Source organism: Monodelphis domestica, chromosome 6, assembly GCF_027887165.1.
Source record: "Monodelphis domestica isolate mMonDom1 chromosome 6, mMonDom1.pri, whole genome shotgun sequence".
Lineage (NCBI taxonomy): Eukaryota > Metazoa > Chordata > Mammalia > Didelphimorphia > Didelphidae > Monodelphis > Monodelphis domestica.
In genome coordinates this window covers 89947746-89961590 of record NC_077232.1, presented here as the reverse complement: position 1 = coordinate 89961590, position 13845 = coordinate 89947746, and the positions used below count along the sequence as shown (strand labels likewise).

The 13845-nt window shown below is 36.1% G+C and overlaps 1 protein-coding gene across 1 annotated transcript in view; it reads left to right on the top strand.

Moving 5' to 3' along the window:
* Positions 1–13845, top strand: part of STK32B (serine/threonine kinase 32B) — a 384972-nt gene that overhangs the window by 287366 nt on the left and 83761 nt on the right. The window contains exon 5 of the mRNA XM_007496744.2: positions 2097–2134. Coding sequence (XP_007496806.1) covers positions 2097–2134 — 38 coding nt within the window. The remainder of the gene's footprint in view (positions 1–2096; positions 2135–13845) is intronic.

Below are 13845 nucleotides of genomic sequence, written 5' to 3'. Positions count from 1 at the left end.
GAATTTTATTCTTCTATTTGACTACTAGGACAATAGAAAAGAGAATGAGGCTGATGATTTTGTGTTACTTTACCTTAATTTAAATCCAATTCATGCTCATGTCAAGACGTCGCGTATGATGTCATTGATCCTCTTCCAAAAACCAGTGATATTTATGAGGCAGAACGTGGGGCACACTCACTTGCATCCCTGAATTCTTACAGAACTTGCCTCTTCTTGTACCTTCTTGTACCTTCCTAACAACTCAATTCTAGTTGTCCCCTTTGAATGATTTTTAGTAGCTACCACCTTTTCAAGATAATTCCTCCAACATAGAGAGAACTTCTTGGGGAAAAAGACTACTTCTTTCCTCTGCCTACACTTCCTTCCCTACCCTACCACACACAAATGGTATGCTCTCTTGGTACATCAACATCATCATCATCATCATCAACAACAACAACATCATCAACTACACCAACATCATCATCATCAACAGCAATATCATCAACATCAACAACATCAACCAGAACATCACCATCATCATCAACATTGACATCAACAACCTCAACATCATTGTCATCATCAACATTATCATCAACAACATCATCAATATCAACAATAATATCATCATCATCGTCGTCGTCGTCATCCCTTCTGCCCCTATAATCAATACCCTATAATCAATATCCAACCATTTTGTTGTTTGTTTTTACATGATTTCGTGATATATGAATTTAAGTTGTGTATACCCAAGCACCTATAAAAACTCTACAAGAAAATGCTTGTGGGAGAAGTAGGAAAGAAATGTGCAATAAAATTGACAATTTCCAGATATATCTTTAATCAATAGTCAGAAGAACTTCTCTACAAATCCATCTTCTCACACTTTCCAACTGTGTGACTTTTTTTAAGTCTCTTAATTTCCCTGTGGCTTAGGCAACTCACTCCCAAAGGCTAGAGGTTATAAAGAGATTTCCACATTGTTGCAATTTTACCACTTTTATCTGTCTGCTAATGGTCCTTTCTGCTTCTTCACTGGTTTCCTTTGTAATACTATCTCTTATTTCATGCATTTAAAAACATTCTGAGAAGAGGTCCCCAGGTATTATCAGACTGATAAAGGTGTTCATGCTATAAAAGAAGTTAAGAAACCTTGGATTATTTATACTCTGAGATCCCTTCTAGCACTAAACCTGTGGTCCTTTGACCCTTACATATTGTCATAAGCAAGACATCTCACCTTTGAATCTCTCTCTCTCTCAAACGTTATTTCTCTATCTTTCTACAGACACACTCAAATACACATGCACATGTACATACTAGGATCTCCCAAAGGACCATTTCAAACCCTTCTCAAATCTTGTCATTCTACATCATTCTACAACATTCACAACAACTGACTCACAACAAACATTCTCTCCTCTCCACTTGCTGATCCACTTAGTGATTATTATATAAATGATAGTTATAAGTATTTACTGAAGTTCAACTACCTCTCTTATAAAAACACACCCAAAGGTCTGATCAAATATCATTCAATCACTAGCATAAAAATACTCTATTGATAATTAATAATGGAGGATAGCTGTTTGCCTTCCCCAGAGATTTGTAGTTTCTCAGCACACAATAATATTCTATTACACAAATATGCCATCCCATAAATTATTTATCCTTTCTCTAACTGTTGAACATAAGCTTTGTTTTATCTTCCTATCAATTAACATCTTTAAGATATATTCATAGACATGAGAATCACTGTGACAAAGGGTACATAAAAATGATTCTATATACTTATTACATATTGCTATATTAAAATAATATCATTGTCATGTGATAGATCATAGATGGGCCTGAAATAAGATTTGGGAAATGTCTGAATCTATCTACTTTTAATGCCAAGAAAGCCAAGTAACTAAAAGAACAGTAACTCTGTAAAAGTAATTATTCTTATCTTTCGAGTTTTGTAAGACTCACATATGGAGAAGGAAAAACATACTGGGGATTAGTAGGCATTTGTTGTAGCAAGTAATGTTTGCCTGTGAGCTTATTGAGCCATTTGGTGTTCTAAACATATTGTGTTTTATTTAATTTAAATTTTTCATTTTATTTTACAGAGACATCAAACCAGACAACATATTATTGGATGAGCATGGTAAGCCCTTTTAAATTTTTTATCAAGGTCAGGGACACTTGGGTTTTCTCCCATATTGAAAGGATTCTAAAAACACTTTCAGTTCTTAAGCAACATTGAACCACTGAGAATATCACCTAGTCTCCCTTTCCTCATTTTACCTTGTGATGAGCTGATATCCTTCACTGCTCTTCAACTGAACTGAAGACATATTTTGTGTTGTTTGTTCCAGGTGCAGGGACCCTTTGTGCTACCTCACCCATGCACATAAATTGCTAGTTAAGGCTCTGATCAACTATATTATAGTCTATCCCACAACTATATTATATTCTATTATACTCAACTGCCTCAACAGTCTTTTTCTGCTGTCTCATCATGTCAGAAGGGTAATTGTGGGTTCTGAATTCTGACAGGTGCCATTGAGCTGAAAAGAGCCAGTATAGAATAAACCAAGGATAGATTGTAATCCTGTTTTCTGATAACCCAAATAGTTACATTAAGTGGCACTCTGGACCACAATGTTGCCTACGAGGCAATGACTTCTTCCTTTTTTTTTTTAATCCAAAGCAATTTATGAAGAACATCTTCTGAAACTTGGAAGGGTTGAAATCTGGGATGTTGGAAAGAAGAGCCTTACTTTGTTGTGAAGATCAAACAAGATCATATTTATAAAATACATAGCATAGTGCCTGGCACTCATGCCATATGTAAATGTTTACTGTTTCTTAAATTGAATTGTCTTGTACCAAGAGGAAAGGGTTGGCCAACAATACCAAATGCTTTAAAAAGAGGGCAAGAATATACATGAGGTAATTGAATTTAGTGATAGGTAAGTTATTAGTGAACTGGGAGAGTGAACTTCAGTAGAGCAATGCTTGGTTGCCATATTGCCAAGGTCTAAAGAATGAACAGTTCTTCCTAGAAGCTGAGCAGGTGAAAGGAAGGGGGCAGGACAATGTCATATGAGGGTAGCCATGTCAGGCAAAGGTGTTTTTTGTTTTGATAAAGGTGTTGGGAGCAAGCAGAGTTGATAGTTTTTGGGAAGTATCCAGTAGAGAGAGGCTATAATTGACTGATTGAGGTTTTGTGTAAATAAAAAGATGGGGTTAATAATACAAGAATAAATATTAATTGCAGTAATGTTGAGGACTTCCTCTTTCTCTGAGTCTGGGAGAAATGAAGATCGGTAGGCGAATTGAATTTTTATTTTTAATTATATGCATAACATATAGAAATATGCATATAAAATATGTGTGCATCTCTATATGTATATGCATCTGTATATGTATATCTTAACCGCCTTCTAGACTGTGATTTCTTTGAGAGCTTCTTGAGGGCAAGGATCTGTTCTCTTTTTTCCCTCCTTATTCTTAGGGGATCACAGAAAACAGGTGCTTAATAACTGTTTATGGAATTGAATAGAGTAAGGTGCTATGTATGAAAGTTATAACCCTTTCACTCCCCATAGCACAGAGCTCCTTGTGTAGGTGCTTAATAAATGGTGGTTGAATAATGAATAAGCAAATGAATGAGTGGATTGTATCTTCCAGATGGAATGATAATGACTTATTTTAAAGAATTATCTTTCCATCTGCTTTTAACACATTTGTTTATACATGTGTTTCCTGCTCTTCATTGAGTGGTGGGTAGCAGCTTTTAAAATATCTCCTCCCTTATCAAAACATTTCCTATTTCATCTCTCTCCCACAGCGAGTATAAGGCTACAGAGGGGAAGAGGGACATGTGTTGTTTGCTAGAAGACCTATGGGGAAATTGGACTTCTAGGAACAATTCATGGGGGAAGTTAATCAAGGAAAAGAAACTCCCCTACTGAGACTGAGTGCCCAGAGGAGTCAGAAGGCTTCCTTTCAGATCTTATTTCTGAAGTGATTTGCAGCATTGCTCTGGGTAATCCATATGCCTTCTTTGAGTCACGATTTCCTGACCTATAAAATGAGACTTGGATTAAACAGTCCCCAAAAGACCTTCCAAATTTAACACGTGTCTCTATGGGCTTTGGCCTCCTCCAGCAGTGACATTTGGTGTTGGGCATTTTTGGGCCCTTCCAGCTCTTAGGAATGTGTATTCCATAGTTTCTTCTAGGACTAACAGTCTATAATTTTAATATTCCATTGGTTCAGAAAAGAGAGGGATGGTTGTGGGTTATAGTGCTGGGGTACAGCTTTATGGAGGCAGGAGCTAAGACATTCATCAGGAGACACTGAGATTAGCCAGAGAACAAAAAAATCCAGTTAAAGATCTCGATAAGTCCTGGAAACAGCATGTTTCTTGTTTCCACCTGTTATCTCAGGATGCACACCTGGGCATTGGGGGCTTCAGAGAAAGACAGATCATTCTGTCCCTTTCCAGACTCACTACAGGGGCACAGAGAAGCTACAAATCCAATGGTGGTGGAAAAATATTTAAAGGTCACTCCATTGTTTCCTCAGAAACAGCATGTTCAGAAAATGTGAACCATCTACTGGTGCCATAAGCCAAATGAAGCCTGGATTAGGTTTTTGCAGTTGTTGCTATTTTTCATCCAGGCCTGTGATAAGTTTACTATATGATTTGAAGATAATGGAAAGCAAAGAATAGAGTTGTTTTTGTTGCCTAGGGATGTGATTAGTGCCTTATCTAAACTTTGTTTTCTCCCCCTTCTGCTCTTGTCTCAGCCTGGTCCTGGGCTCTGCACATAATAGATTCTTAATACATCTTTGTAAAATTGAATTAAATCCTAACATTTGGCAGACAGGATCACACAATAAACTGTTAAAATTGGTACCTAGGCTTTGTATTAAGTATTCATTTCAGCAGCATCTTCTGGTAACAAAGCTCCAGTGTTGGCTAATTACACCCATTAAAAGATACCTTCTAGTGAAATTCTTCCCTGATAACTCCAGCTAGAAGACATAATCTCTCTCCTTTTCTCTTCCTCTCTCTCTCTCTTTTTCTCCCACCCCACCCTCTCTCTCTCTCTCTCTCTCTCTCTCTCTCTCTTTCTCTCTCCCTCTCTCTCTTTCTCCCACCCCCCCTCTCTTTCCCCCTCCCCCCAAAGATACTCTTACCTTCTGTCTTAGAATCAAATACTAATGATTCCAAAGCAGAAGAGTAGTACAGGTTAGGCAGTTGGGGTTAGGAGACTTACCCAGGGTCACACAGCTAGGAAGTGACAGAGATCAGATTTTTACACAAGTCCTCTCATCTTCAAGCCTGGCTCTTTATCTACTGAGCCACCTAGCTGTCTCTCTTCTCAGATCTCTTGCAGTACTTTGCTTGAATCTCTCTGGTGCCTCTCACATCCTAATTAGGATCCTAATTATTTCTGGGCTTGTCTTATCTTACTATTTTTGAGAGGAGCCATTGTGGCTTTTATATTTTGCGTTGTATACACAATCCCTATCACATTTTTAGATAATTCTTTATCAAGTGAAGTAGAAAATATTTAATAACCATAATAATGATAATTTAATAAAAAGTTATCACAACTGTAATTCTGTTGTAGATTTCCATAACCTTATGTTTGCATAATGTTTAAAAGTTTATAAAGTACTTCCTTCCAACCCTCTTAGGTAGGTAGTACAAGTACAGTTAAATGACTTTCTTATTTCTATAGCCTGCATCAGAACCATGATTCAAACCCATATCTATCATATTGCACTTTCATAGTGGGCATTTAATAAATGTTTATTCAATCAAATATGAATTGAACTAAATTAATAATGCCTTACATTTATATGAACTTGGTAAATTTTATTTTTATGGTTAATTGTTTTATTTTGAGCACTACCACCCTTATTCCATTTTTACAAAGAAGAGAAAAGTGGTAAATAAGGAATATGATCAACAGTAGTGATTCATAACAAAAGGAATTTAATCCCACCATGCTGACCTTTCTCTTTTCCCTGTGCCAAGATTGATATCACTGGGTCTTACTTTTTTTTAATTCCTGCATTAATCATTTATTCAATAAACATTTATTAAACACCTACTACATACCAGATGGTGTGCTGAGTGCTATAGGATCTAGCTTCCAAAGTGGAAATTTTCCACCATTTCCTTCCCAGACTTAGCTTCCCTCTTAACCTCAACTCTCCCTATCCCCACACGTTTCCCTGTCATGATTGTTTTATTTCTATAGTCAATTCTGTGTGTGTATGGGTGAGCGTGCATTTTCAACCTTCTTTTGCCTGGTTCAGGCAAGAGTAAAAGTTCATTTCTTGTGTCTATTCTCTTCAACCCTCATTCTATGACTATATACTGTTTTCTTGAAATCCAATTATGAACATTGTGGAGTTCCATTTGGTTTCCCTTCTTTCTACATTACTGTATCTTATCCCCTTCGTGTCATTACCTTTCTTTCTGCTCCTAAAACCATCAGAACATACAAATCTACTATTTTCTTGCATTTGTCTTATTTATTATTATTATCTTATTTATTAGTAATTCCATCAATGCCCTTGAAAACATGGAAGTTCTGAAGGGAAAAATCATTTTTTCTCCCCCCTTAAAATGCTAACCTCTCACCATCAAACAGTCTTTCCAATTGGTCAATAAATTTCTGTTTCTAGGTTTTGTTTTGTTTTTTACTCATATTTGAATTTCAAGCTTTCTACATAACTCACGTGTTTTCAAAGTGAAAAATTAGAAGTTTTTTATTCTATTGGTTTTCAATTTTGCTTTGCAGAATATTGTAGTCCAACATCTCTTCCTATTTATGGTAGAAGCGGCCATATTTTATATCATTCTTATTGTGATTGCTTGATTCTTGAATTATTTCTGACTATTTGCATTATTTTTCTCTAATGTATTAGCTCTGGATTTGGGGTATGATAGTCCTGGGAGTTAATTTTGAGGTTTCATATAGGAAGTTACTAGTGGTTCTTTTTACCTTACTTTGCTCTCTGGTTCTAGCTGGGTGATTTTCCTATGTGATTTCATAAAATTAATGTATTTTTTTAAATCATGATTTTCAGGGAGTCCATTGATTCTTAAATCTGGTCTCTCTATTCTTAAAACTAGGCTTCTTTAATAGTTTCCCAGTTTCTGATAACAAATGCCTTCCATTGTATTCTATTTTTTTCAGGCTTTTAAAAACATTGCACTAATGTTTCTTGTTGTCTCATGGAATAATTCATTTTCATATGAGTTATTTTAATATTCAAGGAGTCTCTTATCTGGACAAGGTTTACCATTTTGTGTTCTTAGCTATTTGTTTTTCTTGCAATTTCGTCTTCTAGAGATCTTATTCCATTTTAATTTTCTTTACTTCTTTTGGCTATTCATGTAGTCCTTTGATTCTCTGCTTACAATTGTGAAGTTACTTCTTTTCCATTATGTTGGATTTTTAAAAATTTTATGGATTTATAAAAATTCTTTATAATGATCAATGTCTTCTGTTTTGTCATATCTCTGGAATCAGTTCCAAACTATGACTTTGTTTTATGACTAGGTTCTTTTCCCTGATGTGCTTGGAGTACTAGACAGTAGTGCTTTTTCTCAACCTCTGTTTCTGTACTGACCTCTAATTCCCAGGATTTGTATATGCTAAGAGCTCTGTTGGAGGTCTACCCTATGGATTTTTCAAGGTAGCCCTTTGTATTTTGTGTCTCTAGATATAGAACCTTGTAGAATACAGTTATCTCTGGCCAGTGCTGAGAAACTTCCATTTTTCTGGCTGACTTTTCTGGCTAATCTTTCCTATTGCCCATAAATATGTAGCTGACTTTTGGGGTACAATTCTATATGCATGAAGGCATTTACTAGAATTTCTTATTAGATTTGCATCATTCTGTCACACTTTTTTAGATTATTTTTTTCCCATGAGTAGTCATGTAAAAGTTAGGTTAAATGCCTCTGATTTAGGCAGGTATTTTGGTCAGTAAATCACTAATTTTTAATATGTCAGACTTATTAGGGTTTGACAGGTTAGGACACAGGATATTGTTTACAAATTGGAAGAGAGACTGTGAAAGAGTTAAAAGAAAACTGGACTTAGATCCTGAAGAGAACATAGTTTTCATATCAGATCTAACTTAATGCTTGCTTAATCTCAATAAAGTCACTTAAACTCTTGCATCTTTCTCTAAAATAAAGATAACAATACTTGCATTACTTACTTCATAGGAGTATTATTATTAATACTAAAAACTTCCATCTTATAATTAATACTATATATTGGTTCCAAGGTAGAAAAGCAGTAAAGGCTAGGCAACTAGGGCTAAGTGATTTGCCCAGGGTCACACAGCTAGGAATGGTCTAGAGCCATATTTGAACCCAGGTCCTCTGTCTCCAGGTCTTTCTCTCTATTCATTGAGCCACCTAGCTTCTCCTAGACACAAATGTTTGGGGGGCTTTTTGTTGTTGTTTTTTGTCAGCTGTCTAATTTATATTCAGAATTTTCATTATGGAAGTCGCTAAGCTCCTTTAATCCAATCAGTTTGTTGGTTGGTAAAGGACAGTATACACACATTCACACATTAAGGATACCGAGGGTTAAAATAATATTTGTATGTGGTTTTAAAGTGCTGCAATTTTTAATACACACAATAAATATCAATTGACTTATGTATATGGGTAATACTCTTGATGAACAATTCTGATCACAAAAGACCTTTGCTCAAAAGCCTTTGATGCCTTCCATTGTTTATGGAATAAGGACAAACTTTTTAGCCTGATATTCAAATCCCTTCATATTCTGCTTCCAAGTTACCTTTCAAACTTATTTCATACTACACCCCCTCAAATACTCTACCTACTATCTAAAATTCATGCTAGTTTTGTGTGTTTGCTTATTCTATCTCCAATAATTGCAATTGATATCACTTTCTACAAGCCCCAATCTTTCAAGACTCCCATGACATGACATCATTTCCTTAATATCCCATTTTATCCCATCCATTTAGCTTCTAATTTTATTCTAGTTCTCAATCTGCCCTACTAGAATAAATCTCCCTCCATGGCTGAGTCAGTTTCTTAACTACCTTTTGTTTTTCCTCCTAGAGTGTTTATGGCAATCACTCCCATTTCTCTAACATTGTTTTCACAATAACTGACTTGGTGAGGTCATGGTAAATTAGTAGAATTTGCTCAGAACATGATGATATACTTAGAAAATCCTATAGTCTGAACAGAAACAATGGCTTTGTTAAATCCTGATTTGCATTTCTAGTGATCAATGGCAGACTTCAGTAGGAAATAATAAAAAGGAAAGCCCTGTTAAAAAAATAAAAATAATGTCTGGGAGTCAATTAATGCAAGCTTAATATCTAATGATTTACATAAAATAAAAATGTCTGGGAGTCAATTGATCCAAGCTTAATATCTAGTGATTTACATTTACACATCAAGCTTTAATGAAAGAATTACTCAAATAACTGAAAGTATATTCAGTACTAATGGTTGGACCACGTCAATATAATTACATCAACAATAAAGATGTTTGAATGTTAACAATAATAATATATTTACTATTAATAATAACAATATTATTGTAAAATGAGGAAGTTGAGAGTCTTAAATCTCTAGTTATAAGGGACCTCATTGGTGATAACAAACTAAAATAGAAACAGGTTGATAACCCACATGTTAACTTAGAAAACCATACATTAGCATTATCTATGTTATACTGTATTTTTATTTATTTTTCTAAACATTTCCCAATTACATTTTGGTCTGACTTCAAGGAATTCAAAAGTATTCTGGGCAGCATGTCTGATACCTCTGATTTAGCCTGTCTCTTTAATTCTACATATGGCCAAATGGCCCACAAAGAGACATACCCAAGGTTATACAAATACTTAAGTGGCACATGTGAGATTTCAACTTAAATCCTTTGACAAAGGACCAATGGCTCTTTCCATTGTTCCACATTCCCAAAAGTTAGGTTTAATGAGTTCTAAGAAGGCTTTGGAGCTCTAAATTCTATGATCTTCCTTTGATGAATTGCATTAAATTTGAATTTGCAGGGAATATATGGTCCACTCTCAGGTCATATTTATGGTTTAGAGAAAGTTTCAACTTCAACTTATTAGGAAACTTTGGTTGCTATGATTTTCCTCTGCCCACATTTTTATGACACCACTCAAGGGAAAGAGATGGGAAGTTCAGCACTCATCAATTAAGTCAGCAAGTGAAAACATGAAGTGAAAATCTTCCTGTCTGGCAGGGTATCACCTCCACTAAACACTTCATTTTTCATGTACCACCAGCAAGGAAGCTTCACACTAATTGTGTCCTCTACATCTTTCCAACTGAGCAAGACGGAGAGACTGAAGAATTGAAACATCCTTTCCAAATCGAAGTCCCCAAAGATCCCCAAGCCTGCAGCCTAAAACTATCCTACCCTCTCTTTTCTGGCTGTTAACAGGAAAGCTAATTCAACTCATGTAATCCTCACACTAATCAATGATATTCCTGCTTAATTGCAACCGATGCCAGTGAACTGATTCTTGATTCTCTGCAAGATATTTTAGAGGCTTTAATAATGGATTTCTCAGAATCAAAACTGTTATTAGTCATTTTCAATTGTGCTTTTGGTTGTGTAGGCAAGCCTGCCACCCCACTTGATGTCCCATTACTTTTTCAGAGCCATTACAGACCCCTGCCTACTTCATTTGGCTTCCTCCCTGGCTTATTCCTGCTTAATTAAGCTGTCTTACCAATCATCTTAAAAATATTTTATTCTGGAGATGCCATGTACTATTAATAACCCCTGGTTCTAGAGTGCCTTACATTTCACAGAGTTCTTTCCTCATGATTTCTTTACAAGCTGGTCAATATAGATTTGAATGCATTATTGTAGACAAAAAAAATAGCTAAAGACCCAGAGGAAGTCAGGAGAGTGTGGCTCTAGCAGAAAGAAGGTAGCAGCTATTGCCAATAGACAAAATGGGTACACCAGTCTCTCTCCTGTTCTGAGGCTGTCGATAAACACTGGACAAAAGAAAAGTGTGTCCATAACTCTGTAATGCCCCCACCCCATAAATTGATCCTTAGGTTGTGGGATTGAGCTGATTTTATGAAAGCAGGGAAAACTAGAAAGCCAGGTGAGGGTTCTTTTTGAAGGACGAGGGTCATTCTGGGTATCTGTTTACTCAGATGGCTTTTGCCATGTGTCTGTCTTGGTGTCCCCCTACCTTATGTGTATCTCAGGAGAAGTCTTGGACTGTTGAGCTTCCTATGGCAGTAGACACAGAGAGAGAACATCAAAGGCAATGATGTTCCTGTGGAACACGTTCAGATACAGCTGTGTCATTGATAACCTCTGAGGTATTCTTGACTTTGTTTACAACTCCTAGGTCAGATGACTCAGGACCTTGCAGTTTGCAGTGGTTCGTCCCTTGATTTTTCTCCCTTGTTGAAAAAGCCACATATTTACATAATAAAGATCCTCTGCTAAAGCTTGTGGTACTTGACTTGAGCCCTTGATCATAAAATTTCCTCTTCTGTGTAATCAAAGTTGTTTTCTCGGACACGTGGGACTGATTTCAGTTGGGGACTTGGTAAGTTCACCAATACTAATGTCTCGACATTTGGAAAGTGGCAATTACCTCTTGGTATTGTGAGTGGGAGAAAGATTGACAGAAAAGTTGCCTTCATCATGGTATGCAGATCCCAATTGTCTCTATGTCTCATCTCTGTTGAGTTCAGAAGCCTTCATTTTTCATTTCACGTTTCAAAATGAAGACTCCCATAAAAAGCAATCAAAGGTTTAAAAGTGATTCTGTATACAAAGAAATTATTTTTCTTAGTCAATGAAATCAGGACTCATATAATAATCAAGGAAAAGACTTCACTATGTCCATTTCTCTATGATAAAGTATGCTTCCTTGAATAGGCTTTGACTGACTAGATTGATTTCCAATCTTCTGTGGTTATTATTATTAATAACTATAGTGAATCTTACTTTCTTCATCTGTAAAATGAAGCTAGTAGTACTTCTTCTGCATACCCATTTGATATTATTAGCATCAAATAGGATACATGATATGAAATTTACAATAAATCTTTTTGTTATTATGCATTATATCTTTCATGCATAAAAAGACAGCGGGGCAGAGTGTACAGACATTTGAAGTCAAAGTCAAAAAGACCTGGGTCTAAGTCTATTGACATCTATTGACATAGTCTAATGTCTATTGACATCTATTGGCTCGGTTGTGTAAACCTCAAAATTTCTTAGACTTATAAATGTTGGAAATTTCACCATTGGGAAATTTCATACTTGAAAAATTTCCTATTGATAATGGGTCTTGGCTATTGGAATGTGAACCCCATTGGCATGAGAGTTTCCTCCTCCCTTCTTAAGATTACTTTAGGACAGAAACCTTTTGCTGAACAATGGAAAGGACTTTGACCTATGCTTAAGCATAGAACAGGAATTTCTTTGAGTCATGATTGATTTTAGAATTGATACAATGGAGATACTTGGAATCAATCTCCATCCTACTCAGTCCTAACAGGATTGAGGAAGGGCTGCAGCATAGATCAAAATTTAATTATTCCAATCTCTACCCTACTCAGGTTAACAAGATTTAGGAAGGGCTGTAGCAAAGGATCAAAGATTTAATTATTTGAAAATATGACCTTCAACAGACATGTGCAAAGCCAGAGACCTCTGGGCGGTCCTGGGTTAAGCTAGAGCCTCCATTGGCACAGGGAAATTGATGGACAGTGATTGGTAGATATGAGAACTGAGGGGAGGGAACTTGGATGGTTTCCTTAAAGAGAGAGGGGTCTGAAGACTCAGAGGTGGTGGTTGAGGAGTTGGTCTGAGTGGTGGGAGTGTGCTCTGAGAAGCTTGCTCTGAAGGAAGCTGAAGGTGGGGGCCTCTGAGACTGTTTCTCCATTTTGGTCACGTGAGTAATAGGGACTGATCTCTTTTCTTTGCCCCAGCTATCTAAGGGCTTGGGCCTTTTGGCCCAGCCTAAACAGAAGGGGTATTTAAGCCCTATTCCCTTCTCTCCCTTTTCTCTCTCTCTATCTCTAATTCCTTTCTTCCTCCTGTTGTAATTAAACTCCATAAAAGGCTGACAGCTGACTAGAGTTTTCATTTAGGAATTACATAGCTGAATTCCTTGGTGACCTTAAATTAATATATATCAGTCTTTTAAAGTGAATTCCTTGTCACAGTTGTTCTGACCAAGTCACTCTACTTGTATTAGAATTCATTTGCATTGGTTAGAGGAGTTTCCTCTGTTCCATATATTAAGGGGATCTTCTCCCCAAAAGGGGTGGAATTAAAGCATAATTATATCATTTGAAACCTAAAACAATCTTGTGTGGTAAGATGTTCAAATATTAGTATTCACATTTAACAAATGGAGAAAGAGAGGCTCAAGGAGCCTAAATGATGTATAAAGTCATACAGCTAGTTAAGGCCATTTTATCAAACTGTTTTGGAATAAGAATAGCATGTATATTGATAATCCTATGTAGTTTTCTAGGGTTTTCCCTTCAACAACTCAGCAAGGGTGATAGCATAAATTGTTTACTCTTCTTATAGATAAGGAAATCAAAATGTTGAAAAGTAAACTTACTTTCCCAGATTAAAGAATTAATAAGTAGCAGCTAAGAATCAAACCGCAGTCATTTCATTTTAAGGCCAGTGTTACTTGTTTGTTTGTTTGTTTCTTTTTTTTTCCTTTATTTGAAAATTTTTATTTAATTTAGAATATTTTTCCATGGTTACAAGATTTATGTTCTTTCCCTGACCTCCCTCAATCCCCCTC